The following is a 25,631-nucleotide window of genomic DNA, read 5'->3' as shown; positions in this document are numbered from 1 at the left end:
AGGGCTAAACAGAGAAACCCTGTCTTGAAAAAAACAAATCCCCCACCCCCCCCAAAGATATTTTTTGTTTGTTTTTGAGAAAGAGTCTCATGTATCCCAAGGTAGCCTAGCATATGACTTTAATCCCAACCCTTGGGCTGGTGTTTGAGGTTAACCTGGTCCATAGTACTAGTCCCAGAACAGGTAGGACTACGCAGAGAAACCCTGTCTTGAACACACACACACACACACACACACACACACACACACACACACACACACACACACACACAGTACAAACTTAACAGTCCGTGGCCTCGAACTCCTGAAATGGTCGCTCTCACTTCCCTGTGCTGGGATTACAGGTGAACGCTACCATACCTTACCTGTGCAGTGTTGGGGACTGAATCCAGGGCCTCATGCACGCTCAGCAAGCACTCTACAATGGAGATATATTCCTAGCATGACACCTGCATTTTTATAATGAACTCCCTGAGCACAGAGGACACGGACACCTCAACAGCCATGTATAAAATTCTAAGTAAAACTGGACCCATCTAGGTCACAGTGCCAATTTTTTGGATACTTCATCTACCAAAGACTGACAGTCTTAGACTATGGCTGTAACAAGTCCTGACTACAGGAGACGATGGAAGATGGGTTAAAATAAGAGGAATGAATGGCTTGCAATGTTTAGAACATTTATTAAAGTACAAAATAGTTGGAATTAAGCTGAATAGACAGACATATTAAATATTTACAAAAGACATTGATACCAGCACTTAAGTAACATAGACAACAACAAAGGTCTCGGTGTTCACAGTCGGAGTTATGGAGATCTGTGATGGAGCACGCTTCCTGGCTGAGCGTGCGGAGATGTAACCGCGAGCAGTCCTGCCTCCTCCCAGGGACTTCGTGTTCGGAATGCATCCCTGAGGAAAGTCAGGACTTCACATAACTGGCCTAACTTTCTTCACCTTGCTACTGAGACTTTCTCCAGCCTCTGATGATGTTCAAAGGTATGAGCAATTTTTCATGGCTTAAACAAAAATTCCTCACATCATAGGTTGAGCACTGTATCTTCTAGCACTAACCAGTTCTACATGACCGAATTCTACCTATAAAATTGAAAAAAAGGACCACAGCACCTCATATTTAGTGGAAATAGGAAAGGAGGCAGAAGAAGTGCTTTTGGAAACATTTCCACTGTAGTTTAATAAATGATCCATAAATACTATTGTGCTGAAGTGAGCATATAATTATGTGGAATCCAAAAAATTTTCGAGCCAGATTTTAGAGACCAAAACATAAAAAAATAAAACACAGACATAAAACAGATAAATCAGAAAAGAATTGTCCATGAGATGGTCACTTTGACAGTATGCTGACAATAAAGCTGAAAGCCACCTGGGCCCTACCTACACATGTGGACAGTCTAAGTTAAAAAAAAAAGGGGGGTCTTCCTCAAATTAAATTCAGAGGGGGTTAAGGAAGAACTTTAAATCTAACCTGGCTCAGTAAAACCATTCCTAAAACAATCTCTCCCAACTCAGAAGAGGTCATCTTCGTCCGACTCCTCCAGGTACGTAATTGGCTTTCTTGCTCGTCCAGATTTAGCTCGAGGAGCCACAGAGTTTTCTAAGTCCATATGGAAATCCTGTTCCTCTCCCTTGGGTTTCTAAAAAGAGAAGATCCAAGTAATTTGCATACTGTTAGTGCGAAAGGGTAGTTCCATACGATCCAGAGTTCTTCCCACTTCTACTAAGAAGAAAGAAAAAGGTCCAAAGCAAGAGTCCCAGACTGACAGATTAAACTTTCCTATAGAGAAATTACACATGTTCCAAAGGAATGAACAGTTTTAAATTTATTTCCTTAAAATATGCAGATATAAGAGCAAAACCTAAGTTGGATGTGTCGAAGTACCTAAAGCAAATGAGTTAAGAAGTGATAAATACCTTGATTGTGGCACCTTTAGAAACTGCTTTCTCAAAATCAGAGTCAGAGCTATCTGAAGAAGATGGCTTCCTTTTGCGACTGTTCTTGGCTTTGGCAGGAGCAGGCTTTTCAGAGATGCTCAAGGCTGAATCTGATTTTGTTGCCTTTGGTGCAGCTTTCTTTTTGGTAATCGCAGTGGAGATTAAAGACTGGCCTGTAAGTCAACATGAGGCAGTCAGCATCACCCTGGTGAGCTTTCTCATTGTGAGCCGTTTCCCTGCCCCAGCGCTGTGATTACAGTCATGCACCACTATGCCTGGTTAATGCTATGCTGGAGAGCGATTCCAAGTCTTCCTAGATTCTAGGCCAGCAATCTACCAACCGCGACACATCCCAAGCCTTGACTTTTAAGTTATCTTATATGTATTACTTCCAGCAGCTTATAAATTCTTCCCTCATTCATAGTCATGAACTAGACAATGTCTAGACTCTAAGTAATGTGATTTTAAATTTTGAATTTTGGTTTTTAAAATAATTTACTTATTTTTATTTTAGTACACTGGTGTTTTGCCTACATGATGTCTGGGTGAAGGTGTCAGATCTCCTAGAACTGGAATTACAGATGGTTGTGAGCTGCCAGGTGGGTGCTGGGAATTGAACCTAGGTCCTCTGGAAGAGTGGGTGGTGTTCTTAATGTTCTTAACTTCTGAGCCATCTCTCTAGCACACACTATTTTTTTGTATTTTGTTTGAAAATAAAGATGTAAAAGATACCACTCCTATTTGGATAATGTTTTACTTTATGATTAGACATTTTCAGAATAAAAAATTAATATTGACTTGGAAAAGTCTGTCAGTCCTAGTAATTTCCAGGCTTACTTTTGGTTGTTGTCTTCTTCACTCCCACAGTCTTTTTGGAGGTCGGCTTTAAGTGTTCAGTCTCAGCTGGGGAGTCAGCAGCAGGAATGCCTGGAGAAGCTGGCCTACTGTCCTTAATATCACTTTCAAGATCAACTACTTCAAACAGGAAGGAAGATGGTTGGTCATGATAGCAATTGAAAACACTCCCCTGGTGCTTTGTCCCTGGTATGTATTCCCATTTTCACTTTCATGGACTATTTTAAATAATCCTAGAACTTAGTTCAATTTAAATTTTCTACTTTCTGGGGCACAGAGCTTTGCACAGGTTGGCTTGGAACTTGCAAACCTCCTGCCTCTAAGTCCTGAGCGCTAGCTAAGGTTTATAGGTCTATGCAGGTGCTGTGGACTGAACCGAGGTCCTCACACTGTGCACACACGTGACTGACTGAACCATCCCCCCAAGCACCTGGTAATGTTACCTAAGTACATACCTGATGTGGGGCTTTTCTGTGGCTTCGGTGCTTTTTTAGTATTTCTAAAAGAACAAAACAAAACCACTCAGAAGACATCCTGCCAAATCATTCTAAATGTGTACAAGATCAATAAATAGACCAATGACTCTTCAGAGAGCCATAATTAATTCTATATTAGATAAAGTACTTACTTTGGGGGGACTTTGGTCTTGGGTGGAGTGGTATCCAATGGGAGGAAATCTTCATCCTCATCCTTTTCATCCAAATCTGAGAAATCTTCGTCGGAGTCTAAATCCACTGTGAATTTGGCCTTTGCTATTGAATACATATACGAATAAGCAAAGAGGAAACATACCTTAAGCATAGGCGTATTACCACAGCACTCATTTTACGTGATGTGTATTGAGTGTTTTGCCTGCCTGTATGTCTGCATACTATATAGATGCCAGATTCCAGTGGAGGCCAGAAGAGAGAATTAGATCCCCAGCTCTGGAAGTTACAGTTGGTAGTGAGCTGCCATGTGGGTGCTGGGAATAGAACCAAGGGACTTTGGGAGAGCAACCAGTGCTTAAGTGCTGGGATTAAAGAAATGCACCACTACTGCCAAGCACAGCCAGTGCTGTCTCCCCCAGTCCCCAGGGTTTCTCTATATGGCCCTGGCTGTCCTGGAACTCACCCTCCAACTCAGAAATCTGCCTGCCTCTGCCTCCCAAGTGCTGGGATTAAAGGTGTGCTCTACCACTGCCCGGCAGCAGCCAGTGCTGTTAACCACTGTGCAACCTCTCCAGCCCCTGACTTTTGACTTTTTATTTTAGGAATATGTATATGACATTCTTTTGTCTTTTTTTTTTTCTTTCTTTCTTTCTTTCTTTTTTTCTCTTCAAGGTAGGCCCTCTCTATGTAGCTCTGGCTGCCCTGGAGCATACTCTGTAGACCAGGTTGGCCTGGAGTTCACAGAGATTTTACTGTGTCTGACTCTCAAGTGCTGGGATTAAAGGCTTGTGCCACCACCACACAATGGCCACCCAAGTCTTACAGCACGCTAGCATGGACTTCTGTAGTTTTCCTTACCTGCAGCATTTCTTGGCTCTTTTTCTCGTGGAGGGATATCAAAATTACTTTCGTTACTACTCATATCTGACTCAGAATCAGACCAGGGGTTTTTCTTTTTCCCTTTTTTGGTAGGCTTAAATGGCAATGTAGTTTGCTTCTTTGCCCTGGTACCTAGAAGGCAGATAGAAATTTGCTCTTTAGAAAAGTTTTATTTATGTGTGTGTGTGTTCACTGAATGGAGGTTAGAGGACAGTTTATGGGAGTTGATTCTCTCTGCCACATGGAGGGGGGGATCAAACTCAGCCTTAATGGCAAGGCCCACAGTAGTAAGCCACACCACTGGCTCAGAAACTAACTATATTGATATACTCTGATTTCTTCAATTCATCATTACGTACTGTAATGAGACTGAAGGTACAAGCATGAGTAAAAAAAGATGCATTTCCTGTTGCTACAGAGTATAGAGTTTGGTTATTTAATCCCACAGTATATGATGTATTTATAGTAAATAACAGGATACAAATGTCTAAACTTCAGAGTTCCCTGAGAAATAGATGTCTGAGTTGAGGTCTGGGGGTCACTAGGAGTTAAGTCTTGCTCTTTCTGTTGCCCATGTTTGCTCACAGACTGTAAAGGCAGTCTCAGGAGCTATAACATTTATGAATTTGCTCACATCTCTCCAATGAAGGCTGTTGAAGCCAAGGAAAAACAAGCAGGACTTCCTGGAAAGGGGAAGGGAGCTATTTTAGATTTCAGCTAAGGAAGTTAAGTCAGTAAATTTTTTTTTTTAAAGATTTATTATTATATGTAAGTACACTGCAGCTGTCTTCAGACACACCAGAAGAAGGCACCAGATCTCATTATGGATGGTTGTGAGCCACCATGTGGTTGCTGGGATTTGAACTCAGGACCTTCGGAAGAGCAGTCAGTGCTCTTAACCGCTGAGCCATCTCTCCAGCCCCTCAAGTCAGTAAATTAATAATTATTAGAGTCTCTTCTAAGATAAATCAAACATCAAAGGCAACACAAGCTCCCAATAGTATTCATGTGCCACCTCCCTTTACAATACCGAGTTCAACTGTACAAAAACATGGACTATCTATATAGACTAACTATATTAACAAAATATAAACCTGAGTTTATACCACCCTATCCACCACTGCAGTACCTGGCTCTCTCTTCTGCTTCTTTTCTAATCGTTGTCGTAGGCTTCCTTGTTCTGCACCATCCTCAGCAGGCGAACCCTCAGCGTTTTCACTCTAAAGGACAGCAACATGTAGGAAATAACAACACTAAGCACGACAAAACCACTCAATTTCTTGTCCTGTGATTTGGAATAATGAAGTTAAGTATTCATATATATAAATAGACACAGACACAAATACAGTGTGAAAGACAATATTTCTCTTTGGGTTTTGGTTAAAACTCTTTTCTAAAATAAGATGGCCTTTAATCGCAGCACTCGGGGACAGTGTTAAGGCCAGTCTGGTCTATATAGTAAGCTCCAGGACAGCCAGAGCTATATAATGAGACTTTGTCTGGAAACAAAACAAAACAAACAAAAGAAAAGAAGTCAGGCTGGAGAGATGGCTCAGTAGTTAAGAGCACTGCTCTTCCAGAGGCCACAAGTTCACCTCCCAGCAACCACACGGTGGCTCACAACATCTGTAATGGGTTGATATCCTCCTGGTGTGTCTGAAGACAGGACAGTATGCTCACATATATAAAATAAATAAAATCTTAAAAAAGAAGTCTTGGGCTGGAGAGATGGCTCAGTGGTTGGGAGTGCCGACTGCTCTTCCGAAGGCTGAGTCCAAATCCCAGCAACCACATGATGGCTCAAAACGATTCTTAATGAGATCTTATACCCTCTTCTGGGGTGTCTGAAGACGGCTACAGTAAGTGAGCGGGGCCGAAACGAGAAGAAAAAGTGTCTGAGAACAGCTACAGTGTACTTACATATAATAAATAAATCTTAAAAAAAAGAAGTCTTAATTAAAGGGCTGGAGAGGTGGCTCAGTGGTTAAGATCACTGGCTACTCTTCCAGAGGAACAGTGTTCAGTTCCCAGCACCAACATGGAAGTTCACAATTTTTTTGTAACTACAGTTCCAGGGAATCCAATGTCTTCTTCTGGTTTCTGTGGACACTGGATGTGGTACAGAAAAATATCCATAGACATAAAATATTAATAGATCCAAATAAAGTTATATCTTTAAGGATTAAAAAAATTGGGTGCTTGAAAAAGAAAAGCTAGTTGATATGGGATATATTTCAAACAATAAATAGGGTTAGAAATTTAGATATAATTTTCTTCATTAAAAAATGGTATTACACTTATTTATTTATGGTCAGAGATCAGTTCTCTTCTTCCACCATGTGGCTCCAGGGACTGAAATCTGGTCAATCAAACCTGTACCTGAGCCATCTGACTGGTCCTAATTTATTCAATTTTGAAAGAGAAATTTACTTAAAGCATTACCTTAATTTTCTTCCTAATTTTCTTCTCTGCCTCTGCTTTCATCTCCACCGTCACTTGGGGAATGACTCTTTTTCCCCGAGGGGAAGGCAGGACTTCAGACATTTGCGCTTTCTTCCCCTTTGCTTTACCCCCCTTCCCAGGAAGTCCTACTTGCTCATCCTGCTTTTCCTTGGCTTCAACAACCTATGACAGGGAAGAAGGAGAGCAAATGTGTGGCGGAGAGAACACAGCACCTGAGAAGCAGCAGTCAAGCAAACTTGAAAACTTTACAACTTAAGGTAATTTGGTGATCAGCCTTAGTGAAGATATAATATGGGCTTACTTTCAAAAGGCAGAAACAGAAAAATCAAGTGCCTATGTCTTAATTTCTTACTTAAACTTTCTTAAACAAAGAGGAAGGTGTGCTATAAGGTAAACCATATACATGTATTTGTAATATCCAGAAACCATGTATTGTTCGGGGGATTTAAGTAACAAAGGACATTCTGAAACTGAGGGACTACCCCTAAAAGTGAATTAACTCTAGTCCTTTCTTTTGTAAAAATATTAACTTTAGTTTATTTCTTGCCAGCATTTGCTTCATGCTATTATTTAATAATTCGTTTTTTTCCTAAGCTCTTTAAAAGTACATTATCAATACTGGATGGTGTATGCATGGTCATGTACACACCACAGCAAGCATATAGAAACTAGAGGACCGCTTTGTGGAGTCGCTTCTCTCCTGCCACCTTACCTGGGCTCTGGGGATTGAACTCATGTTGCCAAGGCTGCTCAGGCTGTAACTGCCCTCTCTGCTTGTTCCCGTGCTGTGCAGGATGGCCTTTAGGTCCCTATGTGTAGCACACACTGCCTAATGTGCAGGTTCCTCACTCCTCCCCAGGCAGCTTCTCTGTGTAGCCCTGGCTGTCCTGGAACTTACTCTGTAGACGGACCTGGCCTTGAACTCAAGAGATCCACCTGCCTCTGCATCTTGAGTGCTTGAGATTAAAGGCATGCACCACCTCAGCCAGGGTTCTTCTATGTTCACCCAGACATATGTTATTATTTTTTTAAGTGCTAAGCATAGAGGGCAAAGTTTATACCTATATGGAAAGTGCTCTATAATTATGTTATCTTCTAGTCCTTGATTTTTGACAAGGTCTTACTACACAGTTTAGTCTGGCCTTGGCCTCACTGGGTACCCTAGGCTCCTCAGAGTTGTGATGTCTCTTCCTTAGCCTGAGGGCTGACGTGGCTACCAAGCCAACCTTTTCATTATTTTCACATATTCCACGTATTCTTCTTATGTTTTTTCTTCATCAAATGTGACCTTTCTTGATAAAAAAATATGTTGCTGAGCTGGACAGATGGCTCAGCGGTTAGGAGCCTTACTGCTCTTACTGAGGACGAGTTCCGGTTCTTAGCACCCACCCTGGGTGACTCCTAACTGCCTGCAACTAAAGCCCGAGGAAATTGGCACCTTTGGCTTCTGTGGGTACCTGCACTTACGCTCATTCCCCCCCCCCCCCCGCCCCCACATACATAGCTATAAGTAACCTAAGGAAGGGTATGTTGCTAGGCTATAAATATTAAGACAGGCTTTATAAAATGCATACCTCCAGTTCTTCAATAAAAACAGCCAGATCTTCCTTCCACAAATCTGATGGACTCTTCTTCTTTAATGTGTTGAGCTCTTGTTCCTTCACAGCATTACCGAAAAATGGTGTTAGTCAATGTGTTCAGGGGATGTTTTAAAACAGAACAGATTATCTTTTCCCACCAGAGCGACACTGACAAGGACCACCCCTCCCTGTCTGTAGCTTACCTTCTCATCTCTTTGTCTACACAGTTCATCCTTCTTCTCCTTGGTTAGATACCACAGGGGCATGTCGAGAAGGTAGTTGAAAGTTGGGCCAGACTCTGCTGCAGAGTCACTGGTGCTGGTTTCAGTCTCACTTTCTTCGTTTTCTTCTTCATCTGGAACCTAAAGGGTGAATTAAATACAGACTATGAAGTACAAACATTTTGTACTTGTGACCTCTAGAAATGTTATAAACTTTACATTTTTTAACTAATTGTTTCCATTTTCATTCTGTGTGGTGTTCTGCCTGCATGAGAGTCACAGCAGCAGCTAACTGACCATGGTGGACATGCGCACGTGGCTGTTAGCAAGCGGCTCACGGAGAAACTACCTTTTGCTGAGCTTCTTTCCAGGCTTTCACAGGGTCAGAATCATATCCTCTCTGAATCAGAACTTTAATTAATTCTTTTTTAGGTTTATTTTCTATTTAAAAGAGAAAGAGAGAAAGATAAGCTTTGATTAAGATTTAGAAAAACAAGTTATTTCTACATTAAATCAAAAGATTAAAACTAGAAAATTGGAGCCAGGCAGAGGCAGGCGGATTTCTGAGTTTGTAGCCAGCCTGGTCTACAGAGTGAGTTCCAGGACAGCCAGGGCTACACAGAGAAACCCTGTCTTTTTTTTTTTTTTTTGATATTTATTTATTTATCATATGTAAATACACTGTAGCTGTCTTCAGACACCAGAAGAGGACGTCAGACCTCTTTATGGATGGTTGTGAGCCACCATGTGGGTGCTGGGATTTGAACTCATGACCTTTGGAAGAGCAGTCGGTGCTCTTACCCACTGAGCCATCTCTCCAGCCCCAAGAAACCCTGTCTTGAAAAATGAAAAAAGCCGGGTGGTGGTGAAGCACACCTGTAATCCCAGCACACTGGGAGGCAGAGGCAGGTGGACTTCTGATTTCGAGGCCAGGGATTTTTCAAGACAGGGTTTCTTTGTGTAGCCCTGGCTGTCCTGGAACTCACTGTGTAGACCAGGCTAGCCTCGAAGTTAGAATCTGTCTGCCTCTGCCTCCCAAGTGCTGGGATTAAAGGCGTGCGCCGTCGCCGCCGCCACCACCACCACCACTACCACCACCGCCACCACCACCACCACTACCACCACCACCACCACCACCACCACCACCGCCGCTGCCACCGCCGCTGCCCAGCGCTTATGAAATTTCCAATAAACAAAAAGCAAAACATCACTTAAGATTTGCCATTTTTTAGTCGTCTGTGCTTACATGGCATTTCAGCGTCTCTTCCTATGATCAATTAGTTATACAAGTTTTCCTTCAAAAGCACAAAGTCTCATGTGCTCCACAGCCTTGATTTTCCTGCTTCCCCTCCCCAGTGCTGGATCACAGCATGTACTAGCACAGGAAGCCGATGCAGTTACTGGTGTGGGACCTAGGATCAGTGGATGTCAGGAAAGTATTCGACCACTGTGAGAGCTACACTTCAGCCCCACACAAGGTCTTTTCTTTTTAGTTCTTCTGTTTCTTCCTGTGTAATCATTAACTGAGTGTCAATTTCTTTAGACGCTCGATTTAGGGGGATGAAGTTAATGCAGAATACATGCTTAGCAAAATACAAGGCCCTGTATTTAAACCCCAGTACCAATAAAACCTTTCAAATAACAATCAACAATCCAGGAAAAGCTAAGTCAAGCATTTAGGTGTTAGTAAGTAGATCTTTACATACCAATGACAATTTTGCCATCTATTTTCTCTAATATAAAGCGAGCTTGATTATTCAGCTTAGAAGATTCTGCAGTAAGCATTCCTAGAAGCCATTCTTTTCTTAATCCATAATATTTAAGCCTGAGCTCAAAGAAGTCTCTTAGGATATCCAGCACAGTGTCATATTTCTTTAAGCAACCTACATGGTCAAAAAGTACCTGGAAAAGAAAAAAGAAAAGCAATATTCAAGCTATGATCAATAAATTGGGTAACCTTTATAAAAGTTGCCTTATATAATGTTTAAAATTGGCATTTAAAAAAACATTTAATGTATATGGATGCTTGCCTGCATGTATATATGTGCATTGTACTTGTACAAGCACTATCCCATGGAGGACAGAAGAAGACACCTCGAATCACGACTGAGTGAGTGAACTGCCATGTGGGTGCTGAGAAGTGGGCACAGACCCAATGTACATGAACTAAGTGCTCTTAACCATTGGGCCAGCTCTCCAGCCTTTCTTTTTGAGACAGGGTCTGACTGCATAGCCCAGGATAACCTTGGAATTCATAGGGATCTCCCTATCTCTGTGTCCTGAGTGCTAGGATTATGATACTAAGTTTTAAAACATTATCTCTTACAAAGTAAGACATACCATAGAGTTGCAAGTGAGACTAGTCTGGAGTTTGAAGACTTTGTGTAGTCCGACTCTCTCTGCCTCTGCCAATTTTTCTTCAGTCATCTTTATGACAAACTTCACAGTGGTATCTGTATGGTATTCCCTATAATCTGTTATTAGAGGGGGTGTCTTCTCAGTGCCATTCAACATGGCTTCTAGAACCTGTTCTTTATATGTCTAAAAAACAAGAACAAAAACCAAAACACAATAATCCTTGGTAAGGAGTCTCTTGAACAGTCAACAGCAAAAAAAGTGTCTTTCTCTAGAAAAACTGAAAAATCAATAGTTACTTACCTGAGTCCATGTTCTGATGGGAAGCTCTGAGATTTCAATGGTTGTAGAATCCAGAATAGCTACTTCTCCATTAATCACATACTGATTTGAAACCAGTTCTTCAATAGTACCTTTGAAATTCTTATAACTTGGGAGCTAAATAACAAAAAAAAAGTTTTCTAAATGTTACATCATAAATATGTTCAACAAACAAATTGAAACTATGAAATAAATCTTGTACTTGTACCCTCTTGCTGTCCAATATAATATACTCAACTGTGCCTGAAGAGAAACAGTTCTAACCCAGAGCACTTACCATGGGCAGAGGCTCTTCTCCATCTAATAGCCGTCTGATATTATTTACAACTTCACGAACATCGAAGTTGGGGATTTTGCAGGACCACCCTGTACCAATTCCCTCAGCACCATTTATCAGTACCATGGGTATAATAGGAATATACCATTCAGGCTCAACACGCTGGTTGTCATCATACAGAAATCGTAATGTGTGATCATCTTTTGGTGGAAACAATAACCGAGCCAAAGGGCTAAAGAAAGCAAAGAACATCATTAGAAAATGGCCCTGACACTTTTCACAGTCACTTGGGCATGGTGACACAAGCCTGCACTGGGTGGACAAAGACAGGCAACTCTCTGACTTCTAGGCCAGTCAGAGAACATAGTGAGACCTTGCTTCAACACCAAATAAAAACCTCTCGAAGCTGGGCTGTGGTGGCGCACGCCTGTAATCCCAGCACTCTGGGAGGCAGAGGCAGGCGATTTCCGAGTTTGAGGCCAGCCAGGTCTACAGAGTGAGCTCCAGGACAGCCAGGGCTATATAGAGAAACCCTGCCTCAAAAAAACTAAATCCAAAAAACCGAAAACCAAAAACCAAAAAAAAAAAAAAATCCCCTCTTGAGCTCAAGATTTAATATAGGTAGACAGATGATGAACATGTATTCTGTAGGGCAGAGTGCTAAAAAGGAAAATTAAGCAATAGATTACTTAGAAATTTATTTCTAAGTGCTAAGAAATGAGTGTTGTGGTAACATGTCTATAATCATATTACCTGAAGATGCAGTGTGAGAAGCATTTTGAGTTTGAGATTTATCTTGGATATGTGTAGTGTATTAAGACTGCTTCAAAACTCCCAAATCAAAACCAAACCAAGTAAAGCTGGTGCTGGGCTTGGGTAGACAACTCAGTCCATATGCTAGCAGAAGGACCTGAGCGTTAACCTCACCACAACCCACATTTGGTCATTAACCCTTGTGCTAGGAAAGTAAAACCAGGTGGGTTGGCTAGCTCACCAAGTTCTAGGTGAGGCGAGGTGTTGCCTTTAAAAAAAGGTGTGGGTGGCACGCGAGATTGCCCAGACATGCAAGTATGGACACAAAAGAATGCTCAAGTGGGTAAGAACTCACAAAACAAGAGTGTCAAAACGTGAAGTATGAGGCATGTGACTGTGGAAAGTTGATTCAAACATATTACCTCAGGCTGGGAGTTAGTTCAACCTGGGCAACATACGAGTTCCTTCCTATCTTTTCTATCTCTTTGTGTATGTATGTTGAGTTATGTGTATGTAGTATGTATCATGTGTGTAGAATGTTAATGTGGAAACACATGTGGAGGTGCAAGGGCAAACCTGGATGTCAGGCCTTGCCTTACACTATTTTGAGACAGGGTCTCGTTTGTTATTGTGATGCCAGGTTACTTTGTTGTTTTCATCCTCCTACCCCACCCCTCAAGCTTACAGGGATTCTATTCTACTGCCTCCACCTTCCATAATGTCATCAGAGCACCAGGATTACAGACATGTGCTCTAGTACCACAACCAGCTTTTATATGGGTTTTGGGACTCAAAATTGAGGTCCTTGCTTGCTGGCAAGAGCTTTCCTCATCGAGCCATGTCTGCTTGCTGAGATACTAACTGGGAAGATAGTCAGGGGTGACTTCAAGGTTTTAGCTTGAACAATTAGAAGGAGAGCATGTTGGTTTTAATAAGGACAATCCAGGATTATAAAAAGTAACTGCTGGGTGTGGTGGGGTATGGCTCTAATCCCAGCACTTAAGAGTCAGAGGCAGGTGTATCTGTGAGTTCCAGAGCTACATAGTGATACCTGATCTCAAAACAAAACAATAAGAATAAATAAGTGAACTTTGATTTTAACATTATTATCTTTTGTGTGTAGGTATATATATAAAATTGCACATAAAAGTCAGAGATCAACTTTGGGTGCCATTCCTCAGGAGCCATCCAGAGTTTTCTGATTTTTGAGACAGCATGTCTAATGTAAAGCTCCATAATTAGGCTTAGCTGGCTGCCTAGCAAATCCTCAGGAACCCGCTTGTTTCCACTTTATCAGTGGTGTTGGGATAACAAATTACATTAAATCCCTCCATTTTAAGAAGAAAAAAAAATAGCACTTGGGAGGCAGAAGCAGGTAGATCTTTGTGAGTTCGATGCTAGCCTGGTCTTCAGAGTGAGTTCCAGGACAGTCAGGGCTCAACAGAGAAACCCTGTCTTGGGAAAAAAAAAATGAGTATGGGTGTTTTACATTCACGTATGTGTCTGTGTACTATATGTGTGGCTTGGTGACCAAGGAGGCCAACTGAGAGCACCAGATCTCTTAGAACTGGAGTTACAGACATTGTGAACTACCATGTGGAAGCTGGGAATCAAACCTGGGTGTTCTTAGAAGAGAGGCAAATGCTCTTAAATGCTGTGGCATCTCTCTGGCCCTTACACCTGACATTTTCTTCAAAAATGTGAATTCAGACCTACATGTTTATACTTTCTGACTAAGCTAATCTTAGCCCAGGATTTGGTTTTGGAGGACTTGTGCAGCGTGAATGTCTTTGGCTGGAAGTGGCTCTTTTTGAGATCAGTGTGATGAAGGAAAGCTCTCATGGCCAGGGTTAAGGGTGGACATTGGTGGACATTTGCCAAGTGTTGTTGTAGTTGTCAAGCTGAGGATGATGACTATTCTTTTTTTTTTTCTTTAAATTTATTTATTTACTTTATGTATATGAGTACACAGATGGTTGTGAGCCACCATGTGGTTGCTGGGAATTGAACTCAGGACCTCTGGAAGAGTGGCCAGTGCTCTTAACCACAGAGCCATCTCTCCAGAGGACTATTATTAACATTGGACATTTTACCTTTAGTTTCATATTGCTTCACACCACTAGAAGCATACTCACCTGAGCATTGTAAAGATGTACCTAGGACTAGCCGAGTCCTTGCCACCATGCAGCCTGGTACCAAACTGACCAATGGGCTGTAAAAGGTTCAAATTATTGCTACCCACAAAATTCTGAGCCAAATTTATAATGGTCATCATTAGTGACATCTGTGGAGGGAAAAGAGCAATCATTACTCTGATCCAAAGATGAAGACAAACGTGTGTCTGTGTGTCTGTACTACTTCAATTAAGTTACACAATCTTATAAGGTTGTGAGGTTTAGATGTTTAGTGATCTAAGATAAATAGATGGCAGAAAAGGTACGCAAACATAAGACTTCACAGTGTCTAACTTTTACATCATATAGTAATACTGAATCTTAAAAATCTATGAATATTACTTGGCAGACAAATATCCTAATTGGAATGTTATTTCTAGAAATAGAACTATTGGTTAAAGGGTAATCATATTTAATTTTGAAAGATTTTTACCAAGTTGTTCTCTACTATGAGTATAGCAGCTTACATTTCTACCAAATGTGTTTCAAGAATAACTTTCAATTATTTCTGCTCTAAGGCATCCTGGAAGTGTTAAAGATTGTGGGTTTACCTCGCCATGGTGATAAGAGGACATCTCTGCCACTGACCCAGCTAACTGGGCAACCTTCACTTCTCGCTTGTCATTCCGCTTGAAACAAGTAAACAAAACCTTTCTCTGACCTGGTTTCAAACCTGTAAAATGAAGGAACAATCATTAGCATTTTCAATTTATCAATTTCTGGGCATAAGTGACCATTCTATGATAAAAACAGACTAAACCATTGGCACTTACCATCTACCATAGATGGGATAGATCTTTCATTATCAGAGTTTGAGAAGAGGATAAGTTCCTTGTTTATGAAGTCATTATAAGTCAGGTAAGTAGTGGTTTGTCCATACAAATAATCCTAAGGGATCAAAGACAGTATTTCAGGATTTAATTGAAAATATACTGCCGGGCAGTGGTGGCGAACGCCTGTAATCCCAACACTCTGGGAGGCAGAGGCTGGAGGATTTCTGAGTTCGAGGCCAGCCTGGTCTACAGAGTGAGTTCTAGGACAGCCAGGGCTATACAGAGAAACCCTGTCTTGAAAAAACCAAAAAGAAAAAAGAAAATATACTAAATAAAAGTACTCAGAACTATTATTTGTCATAACTACCATTTTTTCATTCCTTGAAATATGTGAGTTGGCACACAACTATTAAAATCCATAGCGTCTTGCAGAGGCTGTCTGAAGTCTCCTCTGGATCTGCCTGTTTTGCTAGCTGTCCATAATTTTTTTCATTTATTAGAGTCTAGAATCACTATAACCACATATTTCTTCCTTAACCCGTTGTTTGAGTATTCTTTCAACAACTCCTTTTCTAAGTGCTGGTAGGATTTGTTAGAACATTGTTTAAATCCTGTCTGTACAGAAATAAGTGACTTCTTCCACATACTCAAAACTTCAAGAATAAAGAAAGCATCTGAGTTGATGCTTCCTTCTGTCTTTTTGTATGTAACATTCTATCTCTGAAATATCTCCTGTTTCTGTCTTAATTGATTTGAATTCTATTCAGTATATTGTATGAATGAATTGTATTTGCTCATTTACATTGAGCACATTCATTATTGCAATAATAAATATTCCATCATTAAAAACAAAACAGGCCAGGCGGTGGGGCACACGCCTTTAATCCCAGCACTTGGGAGGCAGAGGCAGGCGGATTTCTGAGTTTGAGGCCACTCTGGTCTACAGAGTGAGTTCCAGGACTACACAGAGAAACCCTGTCTCAAAAAACCAAACCAAACCAAACCAAACCAAATCAAACCAAAACAAAAAAACCCCAAAACAAAACAAAACAACAACAAAAAACCCCCACAAAAACCAAAACAACAGGTGAGCCGTTAAGTGATAGCATACACCTTTAATCCCAGTGCTTGGGAGGCAGAAGACAGATCTCTCTGTGAGTTCAAGGTCAGCCTGGTCTTGAAGAGCAATTTTAGAACAGCCAGGTACAAAGAGAGAAAAACAAAGACAGAAACAAATGATCAAAAAAGCAAAACAATAGGTATATGAGGTTGTTCTTGCCTAGCTCCAGCCCTTCAAAGATTCCTGGGGTGGTTTTTCTTTTTTTAACTTATTCTCTAGCCCAGCCTGGACTGGCTGCTTGTTATAGATACTTCATACTACATACAATGGCACATACTTACAGATGACTGACCACATGATAACTGTTTATAATAGCATCAGCATAAATGTGTGAGACTATATTATTGCCAGGTGATGGTCTTGCCTTTGATTCCAAAACTAGAAAGCAGAGGCAGGCAGATCTGTGTGAGTTCAAAGTCAGCCTGGTCTACAAAGCAAATTCCAGGACAGCCAGGGCAGGACTACCCAGAGAAACCCTGTCTGAAAAACCAACCATCCAACCAAAACAAACCAAAAGCCAAAAACCAAACAAAAAAAGACAATATTTTTTCAATGCCTTCATAATCTCATAGGTCTAGTGTTATACTATAGTTATTAGATCAAACTTTTTACTAAAAATGCTATTTAGTAATTTTAGTTTGGTGTAACATCAATTGTAAAGTCAATTAAATAGCATATTTTTAATATATTTAAAACTCTTACGTCAGGAAGGCCAAGTAACTTCCGCTGTCTTCTGTCTTCCATGAAATTAGTTAACCATTCCTTTCGATCATCAACTTGTTTTTTACTAAAGGCCTACAAATTAGAAGGTGGGAAAGATGTTACTGGTACTTACTGGTTCCAGCTAAAGAGAAACATCAAAAGTCCTGTTTTCTAAAGTATCTAGTTCTGTCACTAGGATATGCTTACCAGAAACACTTTATTTCATACAACACTCCTCTATGGGAACCTAACCCATGCAGTGGCGCACAGCGCTCTGCCCTGAGGTTTAACTGCCATAACTGAGCTCTCAAGTGACTCCTGAAGGCAGAATGGACATGTACATGACTCCAACTCACCAGGCTGATGGCAGCATCATCTTCAGGGCCGGAATATTTAAACTGAATACGATGTCGTTTCATATCTGCAAAATATTCCTTAGCTTCCTTTGATGTGCTGGTACCCAAACCTATAGAGGCAAGTAAAACAAACAAAACAAGTTAGTTCTCCCATAGAGCCAGCCTTACAACATAACAAAACTGAGAATTTCTATGTGGGTTTCATCACAAACCTTTGTAGTATTTGACTTTCCATTTTTTATGATTTGGAGTCGAACTCTTCCATTCTTCAAACTCGGGAAGACTATAGAATGCAATTTCTTGCTTATTTTTGGACACCTATGGTAAAGAACACATCTCTATAGCTTTGCACATTGTAGGGTCCCCAACATAAAATAGCCAGAGTTATACGCACACCCAGTATTGAACATGGGCCTAAGAGTCTTTTTGCATCTTGAACATTTATACCTTTACAATGGGAGTAATAAATTCTTCTAGAAAACGATGTCGCAGAAGAGACGGCCAATTGTGATGGATAAAATTGATCAGCAAGCCTTTGATATGGGAACCATCTTGGTCCTACGAATATTTGAAAAGCCAAAGCACAAAGAACTGTTTAGAAATAAAATTATCACCAATATGCAATTTCTCAAAAATTCTTCTATGTCAGTTAAAAACAAAGCCTATTCAGAAGTAAACTTACTTATCTTATACATGTGATATACTACAATGTCAGCTTTTCTGACTGGATGTTTACTAGAGATAATAGGCAAAGCTTTTAGTAATAGCTTTCTAAGGCAGGGAAATAGTGTAATAGGCTTGTAGTTCCAGCCATTCTGTGTGCTGTGAGAAGTGGACAGCTGAGCCTATACATTTGACACCAGTTTAAAAATCTGACCTGATCTGTCATAATCATGATCTTCCCATAACGAAGAGTTTTCAATGAATCTTCATCTTCATAGTTTTTCTTGTACTGAAGACCGACAATCTTGATGATATTGTTAATTTCAGCATTTTCCATGATCTGAAACGCGTTTGAAAGGAATAAAGAGATATAATCATATGTTCTGCTTGAGTGTTTATAAGCCTCAGTATTTTGAATCATTACTTTACACTTTAATAAATCAGGTCTGCTAAGATGCCAGTAAGTGAGGAAACGAATTCAGGCACGGAGCCCTGCACTACAAACTAGCTATGGCTCCCGCTCCCTGTCCCAGTGTCACATCTGCAGTGCTGGGGATTAGACACAGGGCCTCGAGCATTCCAGACCAGCGCTGTACCACCGACTTACACTCTCCACCCTAGATTCAGATTCTAAAATTAGTATAATCACTTACCTGTTTATGAGAAGCTTCTCGCACATTGAGCATTTTTCCTCTAAGAGGGAACACCCCATATTTGTCTCTTCCAACCACTCCAAGGCCTGAAACTGCCAGAGTTTTGGCTGAGTCTCCCTCAGTCAGGATAAGTGTGCATTCAGCAGAATTTCGGCTCCCTAAAATGAAAACATATAAATTAATTTTAGCACATTTAACTCAAAATTTCAAACATAATCATTTAAACACACTGTCAATAAACTATAATAAAGCAAAATATATAAAAAATTATCTTAGAAATAAAGATGAACCAACAATTATATATGTGTATATGTATAATGTTTTGTCTGCATGCATGTATGTATGTGCACCATGGAGGTCAGAAAATGGTGCTGGGTTGTTAAAACTAGAGTTGTGCATAGTTATGAGTCATCAATTGGGTGTTGGGAACCTGAACTTGTATCTTCTGTAAGATTATCAAGTATTCTGAACTGTTGAACCAACTCTCCAGTCCTGTTCCCTCATACACATATTTTTTTCCAGTTAAGGGTCTGAGTAAGTTAATATAGTAAAGCAGCACCTTTACCAATGGTTTGCTTTAAAAAATATTTTTATTCTTTTGAATTATGTCTGGGAGGGTTTCTATATGTGAGTGCAGGTAGGCACCTACAGAGGTCAGAGGTACTAGCTCCCCCGGAGCTGGAGTTACAGAAAGTAGGGAGTCATCCAACATAAGCACTGGGAACCAAACCTGGCTCCTCTAGACTAGTACAGGCTCTTTAAAACTGAACTACTTCTCTAGGCCTTATGGCTTTACATTCCACATTTTCAATTAACAATAGTCTGAGAATATTAGGAGAAAATTTACACCCAATTATGACGGCTCATACCTGTAAGCCTTGAACTTTAGAGAATATGATTATGAACTCAAAACCAGCCTGAATATTATAATATAATCCTGTCTCATAAAACCTAAAATAGAGCCAGCTAGATACCCTTTGCCTCCAACACCCTGGGACCCACGTGGTAAAAGGAGAATAACCATTTTGCAACTTGTCCTCTGCATTCATACAAATTTTAAAAGTTTCAATCAAACACAATTCATTCAGTTTGTCTTATGTTTCCAAACTTCATACACTTCTGCTTGGAACACCAGTCATTACTTTCTCAAAGTGCTCATGCCCTAGTTGTCCGTTAGTCACTTAACAGATTTCTCAGTTATCAGATCATTTATCGTGGCACCAATGTACTTGGATGGAAATTCAAATAATCATTAATGTAAATAAATGTAGCATCACAGTGCTTATGTTCTTCACCTCTCTCATTATGTATCTGTGGCTGGCCTCGAACGCAGAGATCTGCCCTGCTGTGCTAGGGCAGATCTGGCCTTGAACTCATCCCATCTCTGCCTCCCAAGTGCTGGGATTAAAGACATGCATCTCTACCACCCCTAGGCCTAACTTCTTAATCTCTCAAACTAATGCCTTATAATATTATATGCTGCTGTTGGATATTCATTTGATATTATACTATAAATACCTGTTAGGTAGATCATTGTATTCTCTATACAATATTCTCAGTATATTCTCAGTATTATTTAAAATGCCACAAAACAACCTAAATATTTAATAAGAAATTCTCTAATTTTTTATTTTTTTAAAGAGAGCTGCTGAATGTTTAAAGCGTAAAGAGAAAATACCCATGGTATGCTGCTGTTAATGGAAAAACCTGTTAAATGTGTACCTGCATCATTGGCATCATCCAGTTTGGGGATTCCCTTGATTTTGTTATGTTTTACAGCTGAACACTTCTTGTTTAATTGGATTTGAGCCTTAAACTTCACCCAGTTTAGTATGCTTTCGACAATACCACAACCAATTGCCTTCAAAACAGAAACATTCACATTAGGAAAGGATTCAGTCAAATATAGAATATATAAGTCCATTGGAAAATAAGATATCTCAAAAGGGACTGAAGAGATAGATAGTTCAGCAGTTAAGAGCACTGACTGCCCTTCCAGAGGTCCTGAGTTCACTTCCCAGCAACCACATGGTGGCTTTATAACCATCTGTAATGGAATCTGATGCCCTCTTCTGGTGTGTCTGAAGACAGTGATAGTATACTCACATACAATAAATAAATCAATCTTTTCTTTTTTTAAAAAAAGATACCTCAAAAGAGCTAGGTATGGTGGCATAAACCGTCGATCCTAGCATTTGGCTGTTAGAGGCAGGTGGATTTCTGTGAGTTTAAAACCAGCCATCATTATCTAATATTTCGAAAACAACCAAACCACAAAGTAAAACAAAACTCAAAAAACTGCAACATTCCTAGACTCATTGTGTAGTGTGTGACATAGTAACCCTGGATCTTTCAATTTTAGCTGTTATTAGAAGATATTGATGCATTTCAAGAATGAAACCAGAAATGTCATTTTGGGGACATCATGGGGGAAGACTGGAAGCAACAGGAAGGTTAAGAAGCTGGTATACTGTTGCCGTCTTCAGACATATCAGAAGAGGGCATTGGATCCCATAACAGATTGTTGTAAGCTACCATGTAGTTCCTGGGAATCGAACTCAGGGCCTTTGGAAGAGCAGACAGTGCTCTTATTTTTTCTTTTGTTTTTTTTTTTTTTTTTTTTTTTGAGACCGGGTTTCTCTGTATAGCCCTGACTGTCCTGGAACTCACTCTGTAGACCTGGCTGGCCTCGAACTCAAAAATCCACCTGCCTTTGCCTCCCAGAGTGCTGGGATTACAAGCACGCGCCATTACCACCCGGCCAGACAGTGCCCTTATAATCTAACAATTTTGTTAGATGGAAGGTAGGGTTTCTTGATGAGGATGAATATTGGATAACTAGTTTAATTTGTGTTTTGGGGGATTACAGGCAAGCTGATGATAAGATAGCACATGGGTAAGACTGGTGAACCGGTCAGATCAGGGCCAGGCATGGTGGTGTACCACTTAAACCTAGCACTAGTGGGTACAAGGTAGGAGAACTTTGATTTAGAGTCCAGCATGGGCTTTATAGCTAGGACCTGGAAGTATGAGCTGAATTAACCCTTTCCCCCCTAACTTGCTTTTTGGTCTGGTGTCAGAGAAACCCTAACCAGGACAAGTTGGTACCAGGAGTAGGTTATTCCTGTGACAGGCCTGACCATGTTTTTGTTTGGAGGAAAAGTTTCTGTGGTCTTGGTGTCTTTTCAAAGCAATAAAACCCAAACTAAGACAGAAATCCTGCAGGCAATCTTTGCTTCTGTAGGGTGGAGGATAATGAAAAATTTAAGTACTTACAGCTTTGATGAATTTTTCACTTAATTGACATGTTGATCCAAAGCTCTTGGCTTGTAAAGTCATGTTTTCTTTTGTTTGAGAATCAAAGGTTGGGTTTTCGATTAAGGAATTTACAAAAATCCACATGTGATTTTTCACCTGTAATAATAGATGATACAGTCATGGAAATGTCTTTATGGCCTGGTGTATGTAAAGCGATTGTTGTATACTAAGCTACACCCCAACCCCTTTCACCTTCCTGATTTTAGAAAACGGATGTTGATAAGGTACATACCTGATGAGCCTTCACTGCAACGCCACCCTTGTTCTTCTTTTTCACCACATCAACGAGTTTACTCACAATCTGATCAGCTACGTAATCAACATGTCTGCCACCCTAGAGAAAAAAATATCATTTTTATAACAGTAAACATAATTTGGACAAAGGTCTAAACCCACTTTATATTATACAGTCAAAAAAACTAGTAAGAATTCTCAAAACTTACCTTAGAAGTAGCAATGCTATTGACGAAGCTGATCTGCTGAAAGCCCTTCTCGCTCATTGTTAAGCACACTTCCCATCGGGGATTTACTTGTTCATGTACCACCTTCAGTGAGTTCCCAGTTTCATCTACCTTATCCTTCAAATACATATCCACATAACTACGGAACCCTTTTATCTGTATAGAAATTAAAGGAGTGTTGAAATAGGAAACTTAAGCAAACAAACAACAATGGAAAATAAAATCAATAATAAACTGTGAAAGGACTGAAGAGATGGTTCAAAAACTACTTGCTACTCTTTAATAGGACCAGCACCCATACAGAAAGTTCATAACTATCTTTAACTTCAATTCCAAGGAATCTGATGACCTCTTCTGACCTTCTTGGGCACCAAGCATTCTTTTTTATTTAAGATTTATTTATTTATTATATGTAAGTACACTGTAGCTGTCTTCAGACACCAGAAGAGGGTGTCAGATCTCTTTACAGATGGTTGTGAGCCACCATGTGGGTGCTAGGATTTGAACTCATGACCATGGGAAGAGGAGTCGGGCACCAAGCATTCTTATGGGATGGATGCACATACTTACATGTGTGCAAGTAAATTTTGAGTTTATATCCACACATATAAAATAATTACGTTTAAAATAAAGTGAATGAGGATTGTAAATTTTTTTATTTTGAAACTTTAGCTTATGTGTATGTGAAAGAGGGAGAGCAGGGAGAGGAAGAAGGGTATGCACCTGCCATGGTATGCAGAGGTGAAGGAATTTCAGGATTTAGTTATTCCTACCAATATGTGTTCCGCCAGAATGAAGCTCAGGTGGCCAGGTTCAATCCCTGGGACCCACATCACATGGTGGAAGAGAACTGATGTGCACAATTGTCTCCTGGCCTCCACACACTTGCTATGGCATGTAGTATGTGCTATCACATGTGCACATATAAATGTATAAACAAGTCTCATGTGTGCATATATGCTGTACACATACTTACATAGTCCAGGCAAACTCCACACACATAAAAAAGTTAAAAGAATCTTTACAAACAAGGCCAGCCTGGTTTACATAGTGGAATTCTAGGTTAACCAGAGCTACATAGTGAAAGCCTGTCTCAAAAACAAAAAGATTCCCTTCACTAAGCTTAAAATGAGATAATCTTTTTTTTCCCCAGGAACTTATCTGAGAAGTTATAAGAACAATGTAGGTGGAAAACAAATTGTGCAGATGACAATGATGACAATGATGATAATGAATTCCTTTGCAGCCTGTATTCCCAGAAAAATACTCACTGGCAGCCTATTTCCATTAAGAAAAACTTTGACATCTTTAGTGGAACCAGCAATATCATATGCTCTTCTGACCATCAGTGCAACAATATCTTTGTCTAGGCTTTGCATTTTAAACTTCGATAAGTCAGGCTGGAAGGTAATGCATGTATAATCTTCTCCACTGAAGGGCTTGAGTTCCATGTCACCAGCTCTCCCCATGTTATCCATCCATGTCTATGGCAGTAAAGAACAGGAAAGATGAGAACGACAATTCATTTCACAAACTAGAAGCAAATAATGGGTTCTGGAAAATAATTTTTTATAGCTTAAAAACTGTTCAATTTAGCCAAACATTAGTGATATTATAAATGACTGTTCTACAATTTAACAAATTACAAGGTACCTATTTACTTACCTGTTTGAACATTTTCTTATATTCTCTACTGGCTGTTTCCACAGTAAATTTGGTGCTGAATATGTTACACAGTTTAGCTCCATAGCCATTTCGACCACCTGGGCAAGTAAATATATAACACTATTATTACTCAACTAAATTTCTTAGGTGTTTTTTTTTTTTTTTTTTGACTACTAGAATGGGAACACTGAATGGGATTGCTTGCCCATGGCAGGCCAGCAATCTACTACTGAGCTGCATCTCCTGAGCTTACACAGCTTTAGTTATTTTGAGGTAGGGTGTGTGTGTGTGTGTGTGTGTGTGTGTGTGTGTGTGTGTGTATATAGGGTTTTTGCCTGCATGTGCAGAACCCAGAAAGGGTGTCTCATCTGCCAGGGCTGGAGTCGCACACAGTTATGAAGCACCATCCAGGAACTGGATCTGGCAAATGCTAACTGCAGAGTCATTTCTCCAAGTTCTTCTTCATTTTTCTTTATTGCTGGCACAGCTATTATAGTTTACTTTATTTACTAATCAATTTCCTTTCTCGCCCCCCTTTTCCTTTGGTTTTTCGAGACAGGGTTTGTGTGGCCCTGGCTGTCTTGAAACTAAGACCAGCCAGATCTACATAATAGAATTCTAGGCAGGCTAGAGCTATACAGTGAACCTTTGCCTCCTGATCACTATATCTAGCTTATTCCCATATTAAAATTGGTATTAAATTTTAATTGTATGAGTATTTTGCCTGTATGTCTGTTAGTGCACCATATGCATGCTTGGTCCCATAGAGGTTAGAAGAGGACATCAGATGTAACTACAAGCCTAAGATGCTCAGAGTTGAACCTGGAGTTGAAGCCAATTCTCTTAAATCACTGAGCCATCTCTCTAGATCACTAATTCCATATTTGTGATCCTCACACTGATTTAAAAGATGTGTTTTTTCTCAGCAACTAGCATTCCTTTCCCCCAGTACTCTACCTGTCACTTTCTTCTCATCGTCATCATAGTTACTGGAGGTCAGGAGCTGTCCAAATATGAGAGCTGGGACATATGTTTTTTCAACTTTGTGTTCAACAACAGGAATTCCTTTTCCATTATTCCAGATACTAATTAAATTATTTTCTCTGAGAAAAGATACAAAATTTTATTATACAACAAATGTTAAATGCCTAATATTTAAAAATAAACTACATAAATCTATAAGTGTATTTGATTCTGACTCCCTCTGAAGCTAGCTAGCATAGTCAGTCTTTTCTACTGTGCAGGGTTGGGAACAGAAACCTTTTCCAACACCTGGGTAGACACTGATAACGTTGGAAAAACATGAAATTTAAAAATATTAGGATGAACATAAGAAAATTAATTATGCTAGCAGAAAGGACAAAAATTAGGAGATACCATTTTCAAGAGAATCTATCTATCTGTGCGTTCCTGTTTCCTCCTGTGTTCCCACCCAAT

At 40.1% G+C, this 25,631-nt stretch overlaps 1 protein-coding gene across 3 annotated transcripts in view; it reads right to left on the bottom strand.

Annotated features, from left to right (window-relative positions):
• Positions 1–663: 663 nt before the first annotated feature.
• The window catches only part of Top2a (DNA topoisomerase II alpha), a 30,678-nt gene continuing 5,710 nt past the window's right edge, over positions 664–25,631 (bottom strand). Inside the window, exons 5-35 of one of the 3 annotated variants that reach the window (XM_052194928.1) lie at positions 25,152–25,297; positions 24,195–24,292; positions 23,801–24,013; positions 22,512–22,685; positions 22,301–22,402; positions 22,027–22,164; positions 20,473–20,611; positions 18,751–18,908; positions 18,312–18,437; positions 17,882–17,992; positions 17,647–17,752; positions 17,435–17,544; positions 17,079–17,171; positions 15,257–15,371; positions 15,035–15,156; positions 14,445–14,593; positions 11,557–11,788; positions 11,262–11,396; positions 10,944–11,144; positions 10,310–10,505; positions 8,953–9,044; positions 8,586–8,744; positions 8,377–8,460; positions 6,782–6,964; positions 5,469–5,559; positions 4,319–4,471; positions 3,439–3,562; positions 3,266–3,309; positions 2,793–2,930; positions 1,935–2,128; positions 664–1,657 (exon numbers count right to left, since the gene is read on the bottom strand). In XM_052194928.1, the coding sequence (XP_052050888.1) occupies positions 1,529–1,657; positions 1,935–2,128; positions 2,793–2,930; positions 3,266–3,309; positions 3,439–3,562; positions 4,319–4,471; positions 5,469–5,559; positions 6,782–6,964; positions 8,377–8,460; positions 8,586–8,744; positions 8,953–9,044; positions 10,310–10,505; positions 10,944–11,144; positions 11,262–11,396; positions 11,557–11,788; positions 14,445–14,593; positions 15,035–15,156; positions 15,257–15,371; positions 17,079–17,171; positions 17,435–17,544; positions 17,647–17,752; positions 17,882–17,992; positions 18,312–18,437; positions 18,751–18,908; positions 20,473–20,611; positions 22,027–22,164; positions 22,301–22,402; positions 22,512–22,685; positions 23,801–24,013; positions 24,195–24,292; positions 25,152–25,297 (4,255 nt within the window). In that variant the 3' untranslated portion in view covers positions 664–1,528. The remainder of the gene's footprint in view (positions 1,658–1,934; positions 2,129–2,792; positions 2,931–3,265; positions 3,310–3,438; positions 3,563–4,318; positions 4,472–5,468; positions 5,560–6,781; positions 6,965–8,376; positions 8,461–8,585; positions 8,745–8,952; positions 9,045–10,309; positions 10,506–10,943; positions 11,145–11,261; positions 11,397–11,556; positions 11,789–14,444; positions 14,594–15,034; positions 15,157–15,256; positions 15,372–17,078; positions 17,172–17,434; positions 17,545–17,646; positions 17,753–17,881; positions 17,993–18,311; positions 18,438–18,750; positions 18,909–20,472; positions 20,612–22,026; positions 22,165–22,300; positions 22,403–22,511; positions 22,686–23,800; positions 24,014–24,194; positions 24,293–25,151; positions 25,298–25,631) is intronic. The other 2 variants (XM_052194929.1, XM_052194930.1) reach the window with 2 other exon arrangements.

Source organism: Apodemus sylvaticus, chromosome 10, assembly GCF_947179515.1.
Source record: "Apodemus sylvaticus chromosome 10, mApoSyl1.1, whole genome shotgun sequence".
In the NCBI taxonomy this organism is placed as follows: Eukaryota; Metazoa; Chordata; class Mammalia; order Rodentia; family Muridae; genus Apodemus; species Apodemus sylvaticus.
The sequence above is the reverse complement of the archived record's forward strand: the minus strand, read 5'-3'. Positions and strand labels throughout refer to the sequence as shown.